Source organism: Mercenaria mercenaria, chromosome 14 (assembly GCF_021730395.1).
Source record: "Mercenaria mercenaria strain notata chromosome 14, MADL_Memer_1, whole genome shotgun sequence".
NCBI classification, from domain to species: Eukaryota; Metazoa; Mollusca; class Bivalvia; order Venerida; family Veneridae; genus Mercenaria; species Mercenaria mercenaria.
In genome coordinates, this window is record NC_069374.1 from 35,298,754 (window position 1) to 35,322,775 (window position 24,022).

Consider the following 24,022-nt stretch of genomic DNA (forward strand, 5'->3'; position numbering starts at 1 on the left):
TGACAACTGTTTTTGTGCATTTAGTTTTATGACATTCTTTTGTAAAAAAATATAGACTTCATCGGATATCGAGTTCGATAATATCACAAAACTAGGACATCGACTTTTATGTAAAAGACACCTAACTCGTTGACACATTTCTCTTTAACTGTTAGAAAGACAATCAGGCAAGAAGATATTATGATCAGAAATATTATCAACTGTGATTTTGCTAAAATTTCAGAATGATGTTATACTGATCAGTGAATCGTTACCATGGCAACAATGCACTATTTTCTTACAAATGTACCAGTTTTGTCAATTCTTTAAATGATTTCAATATTTTAAAGTGTTGTTCCAAATATTTACATACTTTCATAACTAATAGACATCATTTCATGTAAATTGATGTGATATTGATTGAGAAATAGATGATTTTCTGATACACCTTCCTTCCTCTGGGACTAATACTTCATACTAGTTATTTTGACTATTCGTCAACATTTTTTTGAGTTTTTGAATATTTTATTTTGTTTGTCTGTCATTAGAAAATTAGTAGAAAAATGAAAACAAGTATCAAATATCCTTGTTTTATATTTTGGCGAAATTAAATATACAATTTCGATGGTGCATAGAAATTCTAAATTCAAAATAAATCTTTTATACTGACTGCCTGTATTGCACATCCCTACAAATAAATATAATGCTACAAAACCCAGATGTAAAACTGAAAAACGCCAGTATACGCGTCCTGATATCACACACACACGTGCTAAAAGAGGCAAACGATCCGCGCATTTAACCGCTTTGAGCAAATTAAATAATTTAAAACCTCATCTATGTAATAACTGTCTCAAGACTGAAGTCTCCAACAAGCGGTGTCCAATGCGTCTAAATATTAGCTTTTCCAAATGTGGCGTTATTCTCACCCTTGAATTATGAATGCGTGACTAGTGTTAGAATTTAGATATACAAGACAACAAGTTTCGTAGACATAATTTTATTTTTATCGCTAGCATGACATACTTTAAACATAATGAAAATTAATTTTGTTCGTTTCTGTCTAAGATCAATTATCGCCCAACGGGTAAACACAAGATGCAATTTATTCATAACTGAATGAAAGACAGTTTGATCTTACAAGATTTTTTTTCTGTTACAAAAAAATCTTCTATTTAAACAGCGGATGTAACCAAACCGCTAAACACTGCGCATAGGTTTAAAATGTTACCTTGTATATTTATAACTGTGTATTAAAATGTATAAGAGAATTCTTTCTGACGATAACAGAAAATGTTTTCGAAACTATTATAGACGTTCATAATTACAAAAGTAATTCAACTTCTTTAAGTAGCGAAACATAAATAGTTTATAAACATTTATACTTATTTTGAAAAAAATTACTGGCTCAGTACCGAGAGAACAACATCAAAATGTACACCAACACAATTACAACAGGAACAAATAAGGCAATGTTTTGATAATGTTTATTTGTATCTGTTGCTATTGGAATAGTTGAGCAGATGGTATACAGTGATCAGTTAAATGGTTAGAGAATTAATAGAGAAAAGAGTCTCCAGAAGAATCTATGGAACCCTAGAAAGGTCTTTAAAGTTGTAGTGAAATGTTTTATAGCATGACCATTTCCTTCAAGTTTGGTAAAAAATGTTTATATTACACTGAAAAAAGAAGTCAAATATAAAATGTCACATACAGATAAATGGCAAGAAGATTGTTGATTTTCTCTATTACCTCAAACGCGTTGTAACAGTTTGCTCACTAATGCACAATATTTTAAGGTATTTATACAAAAATACATGCAAAGGTTATACGTAAATAAGTTTGAACCACTGGCCACGTTTACAGTACCCACATTTTATGGCGTTTTAAGAGAATTTATGAACGAGTCGACATAAAATTATAAACTTATAAAACAAAACTGGTTACTGAGCTTAAACTTCAACAGTTGAAGGCCATTCTTCAATTTTTGAACATGGCTTGCATTTAGGGCTAATGCCCTACTCTATAACGTTTTGCAGGATTTATACCCTATTCCCGGCTTTAGGGAACCGTTTCACAGATTTTTGTATTTATTTTAATTGTATGTGCATGCTTAGGGATTACATGATTTGACCTAGCGACCTAGTTTTTAATCCCAGATGACCCATTTTCAAAGTTGTCGTAGAATTTATCAAGGCAATTATTCTGACGAAATTTCGTGAAGTTCAGTTGCAAAATACAGCCTCTATCGCATACACAAGGTTTTTCTTTGATTTGACCTAGTGACCTAGTTTTTGACCAAACATAAGCCATTTTCTAACTTGGCCTAGATTTCACCAAGGCAATCATTCTGACCTAATTTCAGGAAGATCAGTTGAAAAATACAGCCTCTATCGCATACACAAGGTTTTTCTTTGATTTGACCTAGTGACCTAGTTCTTTATCCCAGATAATCCATTTTCAAATTTGGCCTAGATTTCATCAAGGTAATCATTCTGACAAAATGTCATGAAGATCAATTGAAAAATACAGCCTGTATCGCATACACAAGCTAAATGTTGACAGACAGACAGACGACAGACGACGGACGACGGACGCCGGACATCGAGCGATCACAAAAACTCACCTGATCATTGCTCAGGTGAGCTAAAAAGACAAAAAAGAAAGAAAAAAACCCCCACATCATTTAACTATTTACACGGCATATTTTCTACATATTATAATATAATTGTATTTGTGAAGACACAGTTTACACAGGTTAAGATTCCAAAGATCGGAATGAAAACACGTGATTGGTAACTCGGTAAACAAATTCATCAGATGATGATAGATAATGTATTAATAATAAAGTAAAAATGTATAACTTCATTTACAGATGAAAGAGTATCAGACAATCAGACAGGTAGTTGAAAGTTCATTCATGTATGTGCACTGTTCGCTATTCAGTCAGTAAATTTTCAGTAAACACCCCTTCAAATGATAAATGGTTCTGCCCAAATTGAATGATGGACCAGACCATTATAGCAGAGTAAAAGGTTAGATGTATGTTACGGAGAACCTGAGATCAAAGAGACTGTTGTTCTGTAAACAATGAGTTTTAATGGGAAATGTAACATCTGAAAATGGAAGGTTATTAAATTTCCTTACAAAAGTAATGGTAAAAATGATGAAATTCTCAAAACTCCTAAATGCACATTTTCATCAATTCTGTGTCATTAAAACTATACAAGAACAAACGAACATATTTCACAGATTTATGTAGGAATTCAAAGGGGATAGTTTTGTTGGAAGTGAGACGAAAAAGACTGCCATTCTGGAATAAAAAAGTGTGACGTCAACATAGCCAAATGGGTTAAGCTTTAAAATTTGAATTTTGGCATTTAGTTGTTAACCTGATTTCATAATTATCTGCAGAGAATTATAAAAATATCTAAGCACAATTTGCAACTACGATCATGTAACTTAGTTTGACATGTGCCATTTTCAAGCATGATTTGCAAGAGAATGATCCTAAATGCCATTTCCTTCCCTGGAGAGTTTACAGTTAATGTATCAATTATGAAGCAATTACAAAAACGGCTTCTATAACAGTGAAAAAGTCAAAGTTGTAAATGTCAGTCTATTATAAAGCGAGGAATGATTTCATAGACCAAAGGGAATCCCCGAAATGTGATATAAATTATTTCTGAACTATGATGGCATATTTTTGCAAAGGATAACCTGATAAAGGTAATTAAATAATTTTCGCGAAAATGGACAAACTTTCATGATTTTATTGATGCAGTTTTCGCAAAAATGTTTTCTTTTTATCAAGACATAGTGTCAAATAGTACCTAAAACTCCAAAAAAAACCAACTTCGTTTTCATTAAATATTAAAAAAGTTATGTTGTCTTCTTGTCCTAAAGCTATGATGGCATAAACTGCAACCAGTCCTAAAGCTATGATGACATAAACTGCAACCAGTTAAGTATTAGCCTTCGCGACAACCTTTGCGAAGATAACGAATATTTTTATGAAAATTAAATTTATGTTATGGTTTTGATTTTTCACGAAGAATTTATTCAATTTTCTCGACACTTTTCTTAATTTGCATGAAATTTATCTGGGTATCAGATGCAGAAATAGTCCACCGTATCTTTAAATTTTTGCTACTAGTTAGTAGTAAGAATATGTAAAAAGCTTTTCACTGCCGGCGCCGCGTTAGTCATTTCTCATAATAATTATGAGTATGCTATGAGTATGCTATTTTATAGACTATTAGATATAACGTTATATATCTTGAGACATGCCAAGGTAGTCGTAGAAGATTTTATTACTTGTTACGCCTTATTTTAATTGATTACATGGTGAACCGCGTAATAAAAGGACTAATACACGAGGCATATATATGGTTTGGCATATTTTTACTGATTCAGTAGACCTAGTCTAGCAAAATACGAAAAATTTGAACATTTTTTAAGAACTTCACAATGCACGTTAGTAATGTCAAATATACTTGTAATTAGACATTTCTTGTAAACCCTCAGGAACAAGGAACTTCTAGAAGAATAGCAACCCAAAGACCAGAAAATAACGACCATGACAGTTAAATTAATATATACAACAATGTTTTGTCTAATGTATCGAATGTAATACTTTCATAAGCTTTCATGAATATGGAATATTATACACACTTTCATGCTAAAGGAACATATCACAGAAAATTTCACACCGTGTGGCAGTGTCATATTTACATAACTGACGTTTTCAGATACGTCACACATTTGAGCTAACGCCGGCAGTATCCACTTCCTCCTGGATACCCTCTTCCATTTCTATAGTTGATAGCTTTTTAAATGAGTTTATCGTCTGTAAAGAAGCCACATTTTCCATAATTGGTACTGTATTCATGCGCAGTAGCTTTTTCTCACGTTCAACCATTGTTAATGACATTTTTCGGCTATAATTTTTATATATAACACTATCTTGGGCCTTTTTCACAACCTTAATTGTTTCCAAATTTTTTGGAGCGTGTTTATACCGTGTTTCCTGAGGCTGTAAAATACGAATGTTATCCCACTGTTTTACAAATAGCACCATCGCGCATACCCAAAGTCCGACAACTACGAAAAGTATTAACGCTTCCTCGAGTTGTATCCCTTTCGATCGTACTTGTACGTATTCAAACGTATCTGCAAAATTCAAATCATAGATGTTTAAAAATGTTAGAATGTAAAGACAAAAGTGTGTAACAATATTCAAGTGTCATTTTATTACGAAGAGAAATCAGAAAGAAACTTTAGACTCAAAATCTATGAAAATACAGATGAAAGGAGGTTTAATGAACTTCTCAATGGGATGAGAAATGAGTATTTATTTATTTATTTATTTGGGGTTTACGGCGCACCAACACAGTATAGGTTATATGGCGCCAAACAGGACTTCAAATTTTGGTTCCACATCTCATTTACATCGAAATAAAAACATGAGGTATGGAATCAAAATTTGCATACCTGCTGGAATCACAGAGTTACTGCAAAACCAAGTGTTAAGACCCTATTAGTCGCCTCTTATGATCATGCAAGGGTAAGGCAGTGGTTCCAATTCTTTTCATACACAGATCGTCCCAGAACCACATGAGTAAATTATTTTAAGAAACAACAAACAGTGGCTCATTATTGGACAAGAACGACAGAACTCGAAAGTTCTGTACACCTATAGTGCAAACCGGCAGATCTACTACTGAAAAGTTTTCCAGGCCTGGGAGAAGGTTCTAAAATCAGTTAGAAAACATCACGTAAAACGTCGAATAGTGTTATAGAAAGGCATTGATTCTTTTATCATCATAATGGGCAGATTCCTGGTTATTGCTTCTTTAAAATCCTCTCAATGGCATTAACGTTTCCTAATAGGAATCAATAACATTCTCGTAAATATTAAAAATGTGGAAATTATAGGACGTGTTATGTTCTTGTATTTTTCCTTGTGCAGTGCAGAGTTGCAAAAATCCGTTTATTGGAGCCAGTATTATTCCCTTAAATGTTAAACATCGAAAATTAGTACAAAAACTCTATCATTATTTCTGACAGACTTAACGTTATTTTGCTTTTCAATTCCTGTTGATAAACATAAAGATTAAATTCCATTTACTATATTTAATGTCAATCTATTAAATATTTACGCTGTCAAAAATATGTAAAATTAAGAAAGGGAGACAATTTTGTATAAATAACGATCGGAGTAATGATTGCTCATAGAGTAACAGGATATTTTAGTTTAATTTTTAAGATGATGTTTCAAGATTATGAACTATTGGACTTCAATAAATTAAATTGTAATCCTTTTTGACATGTCTGACTGGTAAATAATGTAAACTCGTTTCTGGAGAGAAATTGTTTTAAAAAGATACCTATATAACTTTAAAAGAGGTCAAATAATTTGTAATCACAAACACTTATTCTTAAAATTAAACTAAAATAAATCATGTTACATTTCAACGAGCCCATATGGTTTATGTAAAATGCCACAAAGTATCTTAAGGTTTAATTAACTATCACAATTGTCGTCTCTAAGTGACATGAGGCTGCTGTAAAAAGTCACCCAGTACTTTCACCTATTTGGTCCATTGGGAACACGGAGTCCTTTAAAATTAATTGGCTTTGCTAAAGCTGTTTCTAGGTGATGGTGAAAGGCGTTGTATATTTTATTACCTTTCATGAACAGACTCAGTCTGGTATTATTTTGCTTGGTTGCGTTCTACGCTTCCAGAAGATCTTATTACAGATTTTATTGATGTGAATATTTGCATTATGATCCCAGGCTTGAGTTAACTTTGAATCCAACGAATGCACTGTGAAATTTTGTCAGTATATGTCAGATATATGCAACCTTGCAATTTATTATATAATGTGAGCTTGCCTTATTATTCTTATGATTAGTTTTGAAGTTCACTGCAATACCTTCTTTGATTTCACAGACTTTCAAATAAGTAAACAAATTTGTTACGTTTTCTCAGTAAAAAAAGAGAAATAGCTTTCTTAAAATCAAAGGAAGAATTATGGAACTTGACGTATAAACATATGCTTTGGTATTAAAGGGTTGTATGAGGTTACAATCAAATGGATAAATAGGTGTTAGAAATATTTAAGGAAATGTCAAAAAGTGAATAATTTATAAGACACCTGTAATTAAAGGGAAACAATTCGAGACGGAACAATGTCGGACGGGACAAAGTGATTCTTATACAGCTCGCACCCAATGAAGGAAGTTGTTACATAAGTATTAAGTGTCACTTCCTTGTCTAAGATGTCAGAAAAGTGAAGAGTTAAATACGAAAAACTGATATAATTTTATGTTTATAGAAAGTATTGTCCTTCAGACTTTTCAGCATCAGTGTTGAACAAGGTAGGAAAATAAATATCAAAAGGGAGAAGCCTTTAAAATATCAATTATAAAGTTATGGTTCTTTTTCTATGTAATTGTGCTAATTGTCATCTTTCATGTATCAAACGCACAAAAAAATTAAACTCCTTTATTGACTGTTAACTTAGTGTCTTAAATGCACAAAAATGAAGTACGTTTATGAAGTTTGATTTTTCCTTCGCGACCAGTGCAGACCAACATCAGCCTGCCCGCGGCATTAAATCAATTTAATATACATACAAATGATGCATAGTATTATGGCGTTTTATCCGCTCCTGCGGCATTATATCAATCTATTTTACATACAGGCGATGCACAGTATAATGGCGTTTTTATCCGCTCTCAAGACATTAAATCAAATTTAATAAACAAACAAGCGATGCACAGTACTATAGCGTTTTTATCCGCCCATGCGGCTTAATATCAGTTTAATATACATACAAGCGATGCACAGTATTATGGCGTTTTAATCCGTTAAATCAATTTAATAAACATACAAGCCATGCACAGTATTATGCTGTTTCTATCCGCTCTCGCGGCATTAAATCAATTTAATATACATACAAGCGATGCACAGTATTTTGATGTTTTTATCCGCTCTCGCGGCATTGAATCAATTTAATATACAGACAAGCGATGCACAGTATTATGGCGTTTTTTTTTATTTTTAGCAATTTGTAGAAAGCAATCAGAAGCATTCTCGTTTTAAAATAATAGCTATAAGAAGATATATCAATAGTTGGCTTGTTGGAGTGGGGTGGAGTGGATAAAAATGTGATCATTTGTCGTAATACTTTTGACGGTTCGAATCTTGCTTACAATTAGTTTTATATTGTATTACATACTTTGTGTAAGTTTATTTTCTCCGTTTTTATTTCCTTCTTTAGTCTTTATTTTCCTATCAAATCAGCAGTAACTAAATCAACTTGAGTTATCATCGTTGAGCTGTTTTGAAAAAAAGAATTAAATCAAGATTATTCGGCTCTGGGAGTCAAACTCACGGCGAGAGTGTACGAAACGGAACGCGTTATCGTTCGGTAAACGAGGAATAAGTGTTTGCATCGGAAACGTTATATATGGACTTAATCTTATGTTATTCTTTTGTTTGCCTGCATTTCGAAACGCCATATTACTGTTAGTTTATACTAATCTATACCTGTCAAATTCGTTGCAAAATCCACAACCTCGCTTGTATTGCTGGCCCCGAGCTCCGTGATCGTAACCATGTAGACCCTGTATCTGAAAAAAAAAGAAACAGAAATTATATGCATCGCATACATGTACAATGAATGGCCTATATTAATGCAAAATTATATAATTAATGAGGATAATAAAATCTGGAAGCATAAACACACACCTTTTATCAACAAGATACATCATTAACGATTTCAATTCTATTAGAAGATATTTTATGGAATGTCAAACAGATAACAGAGGTTTCTATATACGAATAAACTGTCTGTTTTTGTTGCATTTCACGTCGCATCGCCAAAAGCTGGAATGTCTCCGTATGACGTCAGACTCCCTACCCCTCTCCTCCGCTCCAAAAAAAAAAACAAAACAAAACAAAACGATCTGGTTGAGTCAATGACGAATTTTTAGATTTTAATGGTGGACCTGATTATCATTTAAGACATAGACATATAGATAGACACCTGGGTAAGATCACTGACACTCTGTGAGCCCACTGGGTAGCTTCCTCACTGCGGAGTTTCGAAGCTACTCTACACAGGGCCAATGGATGTTTAGTTTAAGATGGAAATCATGTAAATCTTCATAACAACAGCAAACTACATAATATGGTATTTTCTAAAAAGGTTAATGCAATTTATACGTAAATTGAACTATCAAATATATTTTACATCACATTGTAATTCTAAAACTTCTTGAAAGTTATTACAATTTCAAGCGTTTTGTCCTTGATTCTGTTGCATTACTCTTTAATTGTCCCCTCTTGGAATATCCTGCTTTCAATGAGAAATAAACTATATCGTTATCAGTTCAAGACCGGCAGCAGTCTATTGAATTAAAACAAGAAACTTTTTATGCTGACGCCTATATTTTTCATATGATCGGGAATACTTTGGAACAAGTGTTATCTTGAGGAATGCTTTTTCTAGAGAAGAAGGCACATTCTTCCTTCTCATAATAACGGAGTATTGAAATGTAGCAAATAAATAAATAAACAAACAAAAAATGTACACAAGTATCAGAGTATGTCCAATATATACACCTAGACCTTCTTCAAATGCTAGTAATTCCATCAGAAGCAATCGATTTGACGATGAAGTGAAAGGGAAACACGTTTTGGTACCATTTCTTAACTGCGAACAAATCTAAAACCTTCGCCCTAATGGAAAAATTATTTACGTGTCATCATTAACTTAGCGAAAAAAGACAGTATACTAGTGAAATAAGGCAGTTCTACTTCCTATGATATGGGAATACCTGTAAATCCAAGCGGCATGCAATATGACCCCAAACAAATATCATGGCAACTCGATAGTAATAAAGCTCGTTTTTTAAAGAAAAATTAATCGTCTATGATAAAGACAGCCATAGATCTACAATGAAGAAAAAGATCTTAAACTCAATAATAACAGGTCAGTTTTAGGTCGTACACTGCAGTTTTTACCTTGATGTAATTGTTTGGAATGCATGGTGGGATTCATAAGCAATTCAGACATCTGAATCATCTCTGTAGAAAGTACAAGAAGTACTAATTATCATAGTAATTTCATTTCCAAGAAACATCGTCGGAAGAGATCGGCTTGCGTGCATGGCTACACTACGATAAACAGACGTTTATCATACATCATAATAGTCTCGAATCAGGATACGTTATGTATCTGTGTATCTAAATAAAATGACTGTGAAGATATCTTTCAAAGTTTTATGTTCACCGGTTTTCGAGAATTCCTTAAGCATTAACCAAACATTTTGTATTAGAAATGACCGAATTTTTTATTTTACACTAACTAAAGGAATGTGCAAAGAAGCAAACGTCTGAACTTTCATAACATTTTTGATCTTTTTAAAATAGAAACAGGTCTATGAAGCATATAGAAAAATGATACTTCTTTAAATCGGAGTGACTAACACTAAATTAAGTTCATTGAAACGTAATGAATTTTTAAGAATACCAAGCCTTTAATTTTCCTATTCTCGACCTGAAACAGGAACATATTACACCCCCAAATCCAAGTATAAATTATATATAATAAAGTATAAATATACCTGGTAAAGAGAACTCTAAAATAAACTACAATCATAAGCTAATTCTCAGTAGAGAAGAACTTATCACATTCGAAAAAAAAAATCCAGTACACAGCCTTTCCTTATCCTCTTATATGTCAAATAATACTTGCAAACTCGGAACAAAAAGTTCTCTGATACCAAATGGAGTTTTGCACTGAAAAGGTAAAAACTTGTAATATGATTCGGTTGCTAAGCACCGTATTCATACACTGAATGAATTAATCACCATAGTTTGCAGTTTTGTACGATTCTGTTAGATTTATATTGTTCCCGTAATTACTTCAAAATATGTTGCCAAATACCAGCTAATTTCAACAGGACTGAAAGCGCAATTTTCCTAATAGCGACAATTTCCATAAACAAAACTAGGTTGGGGAATTAACTGAGTAATTATCAGTAAGTCAGTTATTTTGCTGGAATTCATAATAAAGTACATTCTTCAGAGTTGTATGGATACAAAGGCAAGCAGCCGTCACAGCTGTATACACTGCATTTGTTCAAATGAGGGTAGTGATACTTCAACGGCAATCAATATGGAGTACATTTCATAATGAAGTACAAACTGTAAAATAGGTTTTCCATTATGTGATATCTGATTCAGTTAAATATTTAAAGAAAAACATACTGTTAGGTATTTTACCTTTTCAATATATAATTTCTTATCGTGTAATAGTTTTAAATAAAGCCTATCAACATGCCGATTTGTTTTAAAAATATCCTTTATAAATGGATCACATAAACATTTTATCAAGCACAACTTCATGTTAAGGTATTCCAACATTCTCTGGAGGACGATCTATTCTATCATTCAGACAATACTGGCATCTCTATAATGAGATGGCTCTATCATTGCTATCATTCATTTTCACAGAAAATGAAATAGTATAGTTCCGTTACGACAGAGAGCGCCGACAAGCTAATATATTTCAGTAGATGATATTACTACAAAAAATAGCAGGAAAAAGCATTCCTTACTCAAATATCTGTGGAGTATTTTTGCACCTAAAACAAATATTATATAATAGGGTTATTATAACATTGCCTTGATCTGCAATGTGGATTTTGCCAGGACTGGGCACCGCCAGGCGGTTGGGCCAAGTGTGATCCGGCCTTGCAGAGTCCCAAAGAGCCGAATGTATTATTGCTGAACAAGGTACTGTATTAATGACCCTTTTATTGAATTTATATTCCTATTTCTAGTGTAATGCAAGTAAAAACTGGCTACAAGTGTTGATAAAATAGATTGAAAACTTGTAGCAGACGGTGACCATTTTGACGTATGGAACGTCAAGACGCCATCATTTCCGATTTAATATTTTTCCGTGTCCGATGGAAGCTGAATAGAGGGATTTGTATTCGTTAGTGAAATACATACTGTATTTTGGTCAGAAAATTCATATACAGGTACTATATGATAAAACTATTTATTCTGATTTTTACAAGAAGCACAATCTTGTTCAAATGAACTGTAGTGAAACATAAACGAGCATGTTCTTTCCAGTAATAACAGTTATTATTACATAAGACACATGATTTTAATTAATCAGTATATTATCAGATTTGTAGATCTCTTTGACTTTGACTATTACATATTGAGCTATCAATAAAATCTAAATAGAAATTTCTCCTAAAATTAATTCTGTGATCTTGCACCTACCTTTTACCGTTATTTTCAATGTTTATATCCTACATACAACATATGTGATAAAATACTAAATTGTAATCAACTCTGGAATATATATAAATTATGTCTTATCAACTAGCTGTATTGAAAACAACAAGATACATTTCCTGTCTTTAATTTTCATTTTGCAGCCCGTAACGATTTCAATTCTATCTAAGATATTTTATGGAAATGCCCAGCAAATAACAGAGGTTTCTATAAAGAGTTAACTGTCTGTTTAGTGTTGCATCTCAAGTAAGTGATTACACCCCCTATCCCCACTCCCCCACACAAACACACCTGGTTGAGTCATTATGACGAATTTTTAGTTTTTAATGGTGGATCCGAGTTTTTTTGAAGGCATTGACAGAAAGCTGGTAATATCACAGACCTTCCAGCAACCCACTGGGTAGCTTCTTTACTGCGGGGTTTCGAACCTACTTAATTTCAGGGGCAAGTAATGACTGTTTAAGATGGAAATCATGTATATCTTCATAAAAGCAGCAAACTACATACTGTGGTAATCTTTAAATGCTATTTATACTAAACTGAACAAACAAAAATATATTATACATCACATTGAAATTTTAAAACACTATTTTCTTAAAATCTATTACAATGATTCTTCTGAATTTCAATGTTTTGTACTTATTTCTGTTGCATTACTGTTAAATCGTTCTTTCTTGGAATTTCTTGGAATATACATCCTGTTTTCAATGGGAAATAAACTATACATTTATCAGATGAAGACTAACAGCAGTCTATTGAATTAAAACAAGAAACCTTTTATGCTGACGCCTATGCTTTTTATATCATCGGGTATACTTTGGAACCAGTTTAATCTTGATGAATGTTTTTTCTAGGGAAGAAAGTGCATTCTTCCTTCTCATAATAACAGAGTGTTTCAATTTAGCAAACAAATAATAATGATTAAAGAAAATAAAGAAAAAATAAACAAGAAATGTATAAAAGTATCTGAGTATGCCCAATATCTACACCTAGACCTTCTTCAGATGCTAGCAATTCCACCAGAAGCAATCGATTTGATAACGAAGTGAATGGGAAACACGTTTTGGTTCCAATTCTTATCCTTGAATTCGCACTGAAGGAAAATTATTTACGTGTCAACATTAACTAAGCGAAAGAAAGATACAGTACATTAGTGAAATAGACCAGTTTCCCATTCGGAGAATTTAGCATTCTCGGGATTTCTCGCCAATCCCGCATTTTCAAAACGAGGCGCAGACTGCCGGGTCAGAACTAAGTGATAATGATAATGAAGCGGTAGGATGTTGCTTGACAAAATAATTTACCATTCCTAAAGAAAAGTCATTGTTCTTGAGTTCCTGAAGAGTCAATAAAATTTAAGAACCCTTGAATGTTAATTTTTAATTTGGTCAAAATTGATAGATCTAAATTACATAAGTGCAACACAGTGCTCTGACATTCAAATCAATGCTATTTTTTAAAATAGGTAGTTGATATTCAAAACTTTAATCCCTCTATTCTTTAGATTAGTTTAAATACTAATAAGATTTTACGAGGAAAAGGCGCTGAAATGCTTTCGGTCCAGTTGCTATAAAATTGTGTCTATTAGTAATAGTTATTAGATATTTTGTACAACGCTTTTTGTTTTCGTTTTCTTTTTATCATTTTTAATACTTATGCTCAGTTTTTTATATACCAAATTTCGCAGTACATTACTATTGTTCTAGTTATCCTCGATTTTTTGAACCAGGTTTCGGGTTCCTGACCTTTAATTTTTACACAATGGCTGGAATTTGAATTAATGTAAAATCAAGTTGAAATATCACTTTTCAATAAATGCAAAGATATCGGATTATAACTAGCTTATGTAGCTTTTCAACCGACATATCCATTTTATACAGCAAGGAAGAACTATGACAGTGTGTTTATTCTCATCTGATCCCCTCACTTTAGCCGACAATACTATTCACTTTTATACAGTTGCAAGTAAAATATTGTTGTGCCTTGATGGTTAGTCTATCAGTCGTGCGAAAATGTAAAAGAAAGAAAGTTTTATTTCGCATAATTGCAAAATATTCTATGTTGTTGACAATCTAAATGCAAGCAGTTATCTGACTATAATTAGCGCCATACGGAAACTTTAAATCACACCCTAAAATATAACAGATCAAAAGAACTTTACCAGTTTCCATTTTATGTGATCTTGTATTTATTTGAAAAGCTGTATGATTTTAACTAACAACAATGTAAATGTGTTTCCCGCCAATCAAATAGTTTGAGGCTTGCCTTGAGTTTTTTATTCGAAATCTTAAAATTAATAATTTGATATTTTATTAGACTATGTTACAGTTTTCTAAGTGTAGATGCATCTAAACATAGCTTTTACCACATTTTGGCTGTTTTATACACTGCGTGGATTTTCTTCTACAAACGCATCGCCTAGACTCGCTTAATCGCCTTATTGACTTTTACTGTTTAGTTATTGTAATTACTTACAAATGAAAGTACTTTTAAAAGAGGCATACATCTGGAGACATTTTCCTGCTTTAAATAAATACTTGCAAATTGGTCACAGTAATCAGAAAACCAACCTGATGTCAATCAAGAAGAACCGTTCCATATGCTGTCAAGATCTTTATCATATTCGAGCACAAAATATATAATTAATTGAATCATTATATATATAATACCAAATTACATTATAGAGCGCTGACTGTCTTTTTAATCATTTAATCATTTTAAACACATCTTCTCATTGTTTGTATTAGCTCTTTAGTGCGAGATTTAAGCTTTTACTTTCACTGATAATATAATGTATATGTATAGAAATGAAGTTTTCATTCATTTCATTATGGAACCAACCGGCAGGAAATGTGTGAAGAAGAAAAATAAAACCAAGAATAAAATTCTATTTTGTCAGATATTTTGTTAGAAAGAACGATTATTACAATATATCAATATGTCCACCCAGCAGTCTGCGCCTCGTTTTGGATAACAATGTGCATATAACTCTGCATGTTACCACGGAATGGGAAAAGGGTCTATTGAAGCAGTTCTACTTCTGGTGATATGGGAATACCTGTAAATCCAAGCGGCATTATGACCCCGCAAACAAATATCATGGCAGTTCGATAGTAATAAAGCTCTTTCTTTAAAAAGAAAAATAATTTTCTATGATAGAGACAGCCATAGATCTTCAATGAAGAAAAATAAACTTAATAAGAAAAGATCGGTTATAAGTCATACACTGTAGTTTTTACCGTCAAATAATTGTTTGGAATGCATTGTGAGATTCATAAGCAATTCAGACAACTAATTCATCTCTATTGAAAGTACAAAAAGTAAGCCGAAAGCCTCAATAATTATAGTAATTTCATATCCAAAAAACATCGTCGGAAGAGATCGGCTTGTGTGCATGGCTGCACTACGATAAACAGACGTTTATCATACATCATTAAGTCTCGAATCAGATACGTTATGTATCGTGTATCTAACGATATATACTTATAAAAAATGACTGTGAAGATATCTTTTCAAAGTTTTATGTTTACCGATTTCGAGAATTTCTTAAGCATTAACCAAACATTTTGTATTAGAAATGACCGAAAATACAATTTCTTTCATTTTTTACACTAACTAAATGAATGTGCAGAGGCAAACGTCTCAACTTTCATAACATTTTTGATCTTTTTAAAATAGAAACAGGTCTATAAAGCATATAGGAAAATGAAGGTTTTTTTTGTAAATCGGAGTGGTAACACTAGATTAATTTCATTGAAATATAATGATTTTTTAAGAATAGCCTTTAATTTTCATATTCACGACCTGAAAATGAAACATATTACACCCCCGAATCCAAGTAAAAATAATATATAATAAAGTATAAATGTACCTGGTAAAGAGAACTCTAAAATAAACTACAATCATAAGCTAATTCTCAATAAGTAGAGAAGAATTTATCACACTCGGAAAAAATATTTCCAGTACACAGCCTTTCCTTCCATTCCCCTTACATGTATGCGTCAAATAATGGAACAAAAAGTTCTCTGATACCAAATGGAGATTTGCATTGAAAAGGTAAGAACTTGTAATGTGACTCGGTTGCTAAGCACCGTATTCATACACTGAATGAATTAATCACCACAGTTTGCAGTTTTGTACAATTCTGTGAGATTTATATTGTTCCCGTAATTACTTGAAAATATGTTGCCAAATACCAGCTAATTTCAACCGGAATGAAAGCGCAATTTTCCTAAAAGCGACAATTTCCATAAACAAAACTAGGTTGGGGAATTAACTGAGTAATTATCAGTAAGTCAGTTATTTTGCGAAAATTGGTATAATAGTTATATTTATCGCTGGAATTCATAATAAAGTACATTATTCAGAGATGGAAATCAATATGGAGTACGTTTAATAATAAAGTACAAATTGCAAAATAGCTTTTACATTAAGTGATATTTGATCCTGTAAATGTTTTAAGCAAAATATACTGTCAGGTATTGTACCTTGGGCAATAAATAATTTCTTATCACAGAGCGTAATCGTGTAACAGTTTTGTATAAAGCCTATCAGCATGTCAGCGTATTTGAAAAAAGAATGTTTTATAAAAGCAGTGTGCCCAATCACGTGACTGCGCTACGTCATTTTGAGCTCAAAAGTGAAAGTGGAAAGGTAAACAAAAATTATAAATCAGTGACTTGCAGTGAGAACACCTCAGAGCGCACAATCTCGAAAATGGTTGAACAGGAATAGCGTTAAAACGAGAAGGTTTTAGTGGGGAAATCGTAGTACCGGGGATAGCACTTTCAAATAGGTTTCGAATCATGTGCATGATATTAACACAATATATTGAATAAAAACTTACGCCCTGAATTATAATTTTTGTTTACCTTTCCACTTTCAATTTCGAGCTCAAAATGACGTAGCGCGATCACGTGATTGGGCACACTGAAAAGGATACGCATACATATCTTATAGTTTCTCATCAAGCTTAACTTCATGTTAAGGTATTCCCACATTCTCTGGAAACCGATCTATTCTATCATTCAGACAATACTGGCATCTCTATAATGAAATGGCTCTATCATTGCCATCTTTCATTTTCACAGAAGTTCCGTTACGATAGAGAGCGTCGACAAACTAATGTATTTGTTTTATTTATTTTGTTGGGTTTAACGTCGCACCGACACAATTTTAGGTCATATGGCGACTTAATGTATTTGAGTAGATGATGTTACTACTGCAAAAATAAGCAGTGAAACCATCCTTACTCAAATATCTGTGGAGTATTTATGCACATAAAACAAATATTATATAATAGGGTTATTATAATAGTGCCTTGATCTGCAAGATTGTTTTCGGCTCGAGTGGATTTTGCCAGGTCTGGACCCTGCGAGGTGCTTGGACCAAGTGTGAATCGGCATTGCAGAGTTCCCAAGAGCCGAATGTATCATTGCAGAACAAGGATATTTTATTCTGTACATATCCATATTTCTAGTGTTTTGCCAGTAAGGCGGTGAACATGTTACCGCATGGAACATCGAGACGCCATCTTACGACATTTCCGACTGAGTATTTTTCCGTATCCAATGAGAGCTGAATACAAGGTTTCGTATCCGTTAATGAAATACATACTGTATTAGGGTACTAGTAAAAATCGTATACAGATTCTACAGGATTAAAATATATATTTTGATTTTATAAGAAATGCATTTTTGTTCAAATGAACCGTTCAGAAGCATAAAAACATGTGTTTTCCTGAACCTGCAGCGCTTCGTGTTAAACATCTTATAGTATCATACATACTACATAGGCTCTGAAAATAATTTACAGGTATACTCAATATGCGCTGTAGTGAAATTTTAAGGTGAAACATTAATCAGAGGATGCACAAAAGCTATAACAAGTATTATTACATAAGACACCTGAATTTATTTAATTAGTATTTAAACAGATGTGTAAATCTTTTTGATTTTGACTATTAGATATGCTATCAATAAAATTTAAATAGAAGTTTCTCGTTAAACTAATTCTATGATCTTGCACCTACCTGGTACCGTTATGTTCAATGTTTTCATCCTATATATAACATACGTTATAAAACACTATTTTGTAATCAACACCGGAGTTATTCTAACAACATCCCGCAATATTCATTATGTTTATCAACTAGTTGTATTGGAAACACAATACAGAGGACACTATTATAACCCGTTGCTACGTTACACTTAACAAATGTGTGTTTTGTACTAAAGCCTCTATAAAGAATGTTCAATAACGATGTTTACATAGCGATAATAAAAAATACTGAAAGACAGATGCTATGAAATGCGACACCAACATTTTAGTCTCGTTTGGCGCGATGAGAAACCATACACACAATTTTCTTTACATCGTTTAATGTAATACAGTTTCTTTTTCTCTAAATATTTGGAAATGGTAAAAATTAAAATGTACACTTTTTGAATAAATAGATATGTTTCAAAGAAGAACTTTTGCTCCAGTGTTCACAACGCCTCTCATTGTTTTCTATATATTTAAATGATTATATCATATGACTCAAATGGTTGTGTGTCACTAAAACTTTCCCGGAAAATAACAATGGTGCTGTTTATGAGAAAGAACTGACTTTTATATTGTCAATTTTATTTTTGAGAACATTCAGGGCATTTTGCGCCAAGCAAATGTTTCCTGGCTGCTAAATTCGACCTTTCGTTGTCAGCCAAAATTATCTACCTAAATAATGTACACTTTCATTCATAAATACGGAAGGTACGGATTCATGTTATAATTTGCAGTAAAATTGAGACACTTGCAATGACTTAAGTACTCACCAGGACCTATTTTAATGTCTGCAACTGACAATACGGCAAGAAAGTCTCGCAAATTTAAATCAGAAACATTTTTTCACCCAACCTACAGGTATTGTAGATCTATTACACGCTGTATTAATTTCTTTAAGCTTAATATATATATATATATATATATATATATATATATATATATATATATATATATATATATATATATATAAACGCTATTTTATTTTGTGATATTTAGTCATTCACGTTATATGAACTTACCAAAGAAGCACAAAACTGTTTTTGTTTCACGTTGCGTAGATTGATCTGATTTTTTCAGGTAAGTCATTTATTTATTCAACTTCTATCAAATGTCTAAAAACACTAAGGCTCTAACGTTTATATAAACAGAGTGTATCCTGTTTCACAAATCTTTAATCATTTAATACGAATCGTGTTCATTTATTGTATTGAGTAAATCAAAAGTTATGACAGGATTTGCAAGACAAATATTTACGCAGATGAACGTTAAATCACCTTTTGAACAAAGCAATATAAAATATGATAACAGAGCTAATATAATGGAGAAAATATTTTGTCTGTCAGCAATTGTATATGAAAAGTCATCATAGATTTGAGGAGTTTTTACTTACTGATTAAAACAATTTAATGGATAAAAATGAAGGAAAACTACAAAAGGCATTTGTCTTGAAAGTGAAAATATAAAAATATGTAACTGCCAAAATTGAAGGAAATTGGCTGTACTTTATGTCGTACTGTTGACACCAACTTAAACAAGAAGTATAAATGATGTTTGATATCTCACAAAGGAACAGAGGAGTTATGTTACTTTAAGACTAATATATATAGTTTTTTTCGAAGCGATGCGGGTAATTCACTGAAATAACAATTACTAATTTGATCTATAATGTAAATCCTTCGTGAAATAAAACCTTAACAAAAGTGCATGCATGGTTCAAAAAGGCATTTAAATGTCAGCATTAGCAAACATTGGAAAATGTCATCTTGATTGTCTGACGAACATCAGGAGGCATGTCACTTTATGACTGATATATCGAGTTATTTGAAGCGATGCGGGTAATTTACTGCAATAACTATTACTACTATTGATCTGCAATGTAAATCCTTAGATGGAATAAAACCTTTAACAAAGTACTTACACTGTTCTAAATGCCATTCAAATGGCAGCATTAGAAGACATTGGAACATGGCAGTGTAATTTAATCCTCTTAAACACAGAATTTACTTTGCTTCAATTTGTAACTTCATGCATCAAAATAGCGTCCTTCTAAATCTTGCTACTTTGTCTTGCTACTTTGTCTATTTACATTAAAACGTTTCAATCACATTTGGAACTAAAAGCTTTCATCTTAAGGTTATGTCACATTTTCAATTGATTCCTTGGTACCGTAAAACATAGATTTGTTTATGTGTTTCCGTGTCCAGAAAAGAATGCCGATAGATATCTTTAACTAATAAAATCGGATATTAAGTCAAAGGTTTGCTGTAAGTCCTTAAATACGGTGTAATTTACTTTCTCAGCTTATAATATATCTATTCTCCCTGTATTCATTAAGTCTTATTTTTGAAGGTTCAGTTATACTGACACCGATATATAAGTAATAATTCTAACACAAACGGATTTATTTTCTCATTAAACAAAGAAGACTGAAAGTGATAGTTATTACGCAACACAATGTATAGCGCCAAAATGTCATAGCGGCATGCAGACAAAGTGTACGCTGTTTAGTGACTGTAGTCCATCAAGGACTTAGGCAGTAATCCTTAATTTCTTGTAACAATCGAAGTAAACCTTCCCACACAGTGATTTTCTCTTGAAAAAAATTCAATGTTTGTCATTCGGGTGGGACTGACTTCAAATCATGGTTTTATTTTACTACAAAATCACTGTTTGGGATATATTGTTTCTTAAATACATTTCAGGACGCTACATTATAGGTATAGCTTGTATGTTAGGGAATAAAGTACAGATATATTATAAATCTGGAATAATGTAATAATAAGGTTTATATGAAACATTAAAGAGTATATTAAACCACATAATTATGCTAAAAAAGCCATGCTTTTTTACAGCAGAAACGTCATCACGGTAATTATGATTTTATTCGACAAGTGAATGAAGCAATAATTTGTTTATGTCTGCTGTGCATTAAAACGCAAGATTAAATATGACTCTTTGCGCAACCATCACGGTAATCCTTTTCTTTTTCCTGCAACATTTATGACGTCAGTTGCAGTCAGACATTCTATAAATCATATTGAACTGCTTTATACAATGCACTAACAAGCTTGCCATTCTTATGTGCTACACATTAATGTCGGTAAATGTTTTACATTTATTATATACCAGTAAATAGTTTCTTTATATTGCCTTTTAATATTGCTGTACTTATAATTTATCACAATCAAATGGATTTCTTTTGTAATGAAACGACGATACTGAACAATAGGACGAAAAAAGCAATATTAATTTCAAGAAATTAACGAAAATAGTAATGTTCTGGTTTTATGTTTATTTCATGAAATTGATAACATAACTTGGAAGTTTATAGCGCAGGCTGCATTATGATAATTTAATTCTGTTTGATGAAGTAGTTGTGCTCATGCTAGGAACTTGCGTGTCTAAAGGCCATTATCTTAATTCGAACTAAGCCTTCTGATTTATGTGGACTATATCTCATGCCTTATTATCTGTTTTGTTTGGTTTTTATTTTATAGTATGAAATGTCGTGTTAAAATCTATTATAATAGTGTTCAGATTAAATCTAATCTACTTATTTGTCAATTCAGATGTATTTTGACAGACCAGAAAGTAATGGATAATTTGTATATCTACAGAATTTAGACCACGAAAATTCGACATTGCAAAACAATGTGCCACAAACACGGCTTGCTGTTTGATCAACCTTTTCTGCTACAAGTTTATGTCTTGTTTCCTCAATACATGTGACATAATTATAAAGGACCTCTAGGACGGTACTTGGAACATTTTTGTTTATTTTCCAAATAACTTGCTTACTTTGATATTATTTATCTTGGTAAGTATTTCCCATCGTATATTTTGGATAGTATATCTGGATCTTTCAGATTAAAGCAACGATTGGGAAAAAACAACAAAAAACAAACAATAATAAAAAACCTAAACACCCCCCCCCCCCCCCCCCAAAAAAAAAAACAAACAAAAAAACAACAAACAACAAAACAAACAAACAAACAAAAAAACCTTTAATTGTTAGTAAAGTCGAACAGCCGAATCCAGATAACATTTAGAGGTTAAAGATTTTCCATTATTTTGTCTTGATGAGACAATGTCTCAGAAGCAATAAAATATTTAAGAAAATACTTTGAAATCATAAAAAGCAACCAAGAAAAATAAAAACATGCTCGGTTTGACTGAGTCTGTTCATGAGAAGTAATTAAATGTGCTACACCCTTCCCTCCACCTACTTCGGACTGAAAATGACTCATTGTTTTGAAATGGTAAATGTTTTCTGTAAATCTCTTTGAAAGGTAAAGTCAAGATATAACAGACTAACGGATATTGCAGGCGACGCATCGTCTTTAATATAGTAGGCAATTTAATTCGAAATTCTACTTCACAAACAGATGCACCACAACCAAGCATGAACGCACCAGACAGACTGACAGACAGGCAAAGGTGGACAGCGATAAGATAAAATGCCACCCTTTTGTTTTAAATGACAGGGGCATAAAATGCTTCTTAAAACATTTGCTTCAATGAAAGTTTAAAGACAGTAGTTTTGTGCATTACAATGCATGGCATAAATTGGGCTGAAACCTTAAGCCGCAAACACTATACGCCTGACAAATATAATAATACATCCATAAATCAAAAAGCTTCTTTGTTTCATAATACTAGTAACTGGACCCGAAAGACATGAATTTAATTATTTATCATTGTTTCTGAAGTGTCACTTCGTTAAATGTCTAGACTCCTAGACTAGTAAAATGAGTTTGTGTGTGGCAATAATCGGAATCACTGTCTAAGCTTTGCATGATCGTGTGACGCAAGGAATACGGTCTGAACTCTTGGTTTTGCTTATCTTTGTGATTCAATTAGGTATACAAATTTTGATTCCCTACCTAATAACCAAAGTAAATGAGGTGCAAATCCAAAATTTTAGTGACATGACTTACTAGTACCTTTGAACAACGAAGAAAGTAACAAAACTCATAGATCACTCTATTGAATGTGAATAAATTAATGTAACTGGACCGCATTGTGTATGTACTCACACAGAAAAGAAACAATCACTACTGTTATGATGCTGACAAATTAGATAACTGGAATTTTTTTTTATTTCTTGAAACAATTCCATATTTTGATTAATTGGAAAAAACGTGCGCTGCACAATTTATCACTATATGGTCTACTTACCTGATAACCTTTCAAGACTGGAATACAAAGCTAACATGGAGATCTTATATGTCCTCAATGAAGTCCAAAATAACCAGAGCAGAAGAAAGAAGAAAGGAGATGCCTTACTTGACAAAACTCTAACTGTTTTGAAAAGCAGAAAGTGCCAAATCTGGTGTAAAGGAAAAGTTAAATTTTACGTCAAATATTGTAGTTGGTAATTGGTTTATAAGTATATATATGTAAGTTATAACAGCTGTTTTCAAGAGCTATTCAAATCCCCCCCCCCCCCCACAAATATTTAATCGGAAGTATGAAATAGCCGAGAAACTTCAAATGGAGTTTTATTTAAGTCTTAAAATAATTTGAATTATTGAAAAGTGAGATTGTAAGAGTGCCAAAACAAAGCACACTTCAGATCATTAAAGTGTTTCTCGATTTAGCAATACACTACTGTATTGTTAAAATTCCATGTGCCAAAGTCGTTAATTAAATATATAGCAAAAACA

General features: G+C 32.3%; 1 protein-coding gene across 1 annotated transcript in view; it reads right to left on the minus strand.

Annotated features, from left to right (window-relative positions):
* Window positions 1-599: 599 nt before the first annotated feature.
* LOC123527258 (uncharacterized) overlaps window positions 600-24,022 on the minus strand; it is a 382,034-nt gene continuing 358,611 nt past the window's right edge. Inside the window, exons 4-5 of the mRNA XM_045306607.2 lie at window positions 8,538-8,620; window positions 600-5,151 (exon numbers count right to left, since the gene is read on the minus strand). Coding sequence (XP_045162542.2) covers window positions 4,736-5,151; window positions 8,538-8,620 — 499 coding nt within the window. The 3' untranslated portion in view covers window positions 600-4,735. The remainder of the gene's footprint in view (window positions 5,152-8,537; window positions 8,621-24,022) is intronic.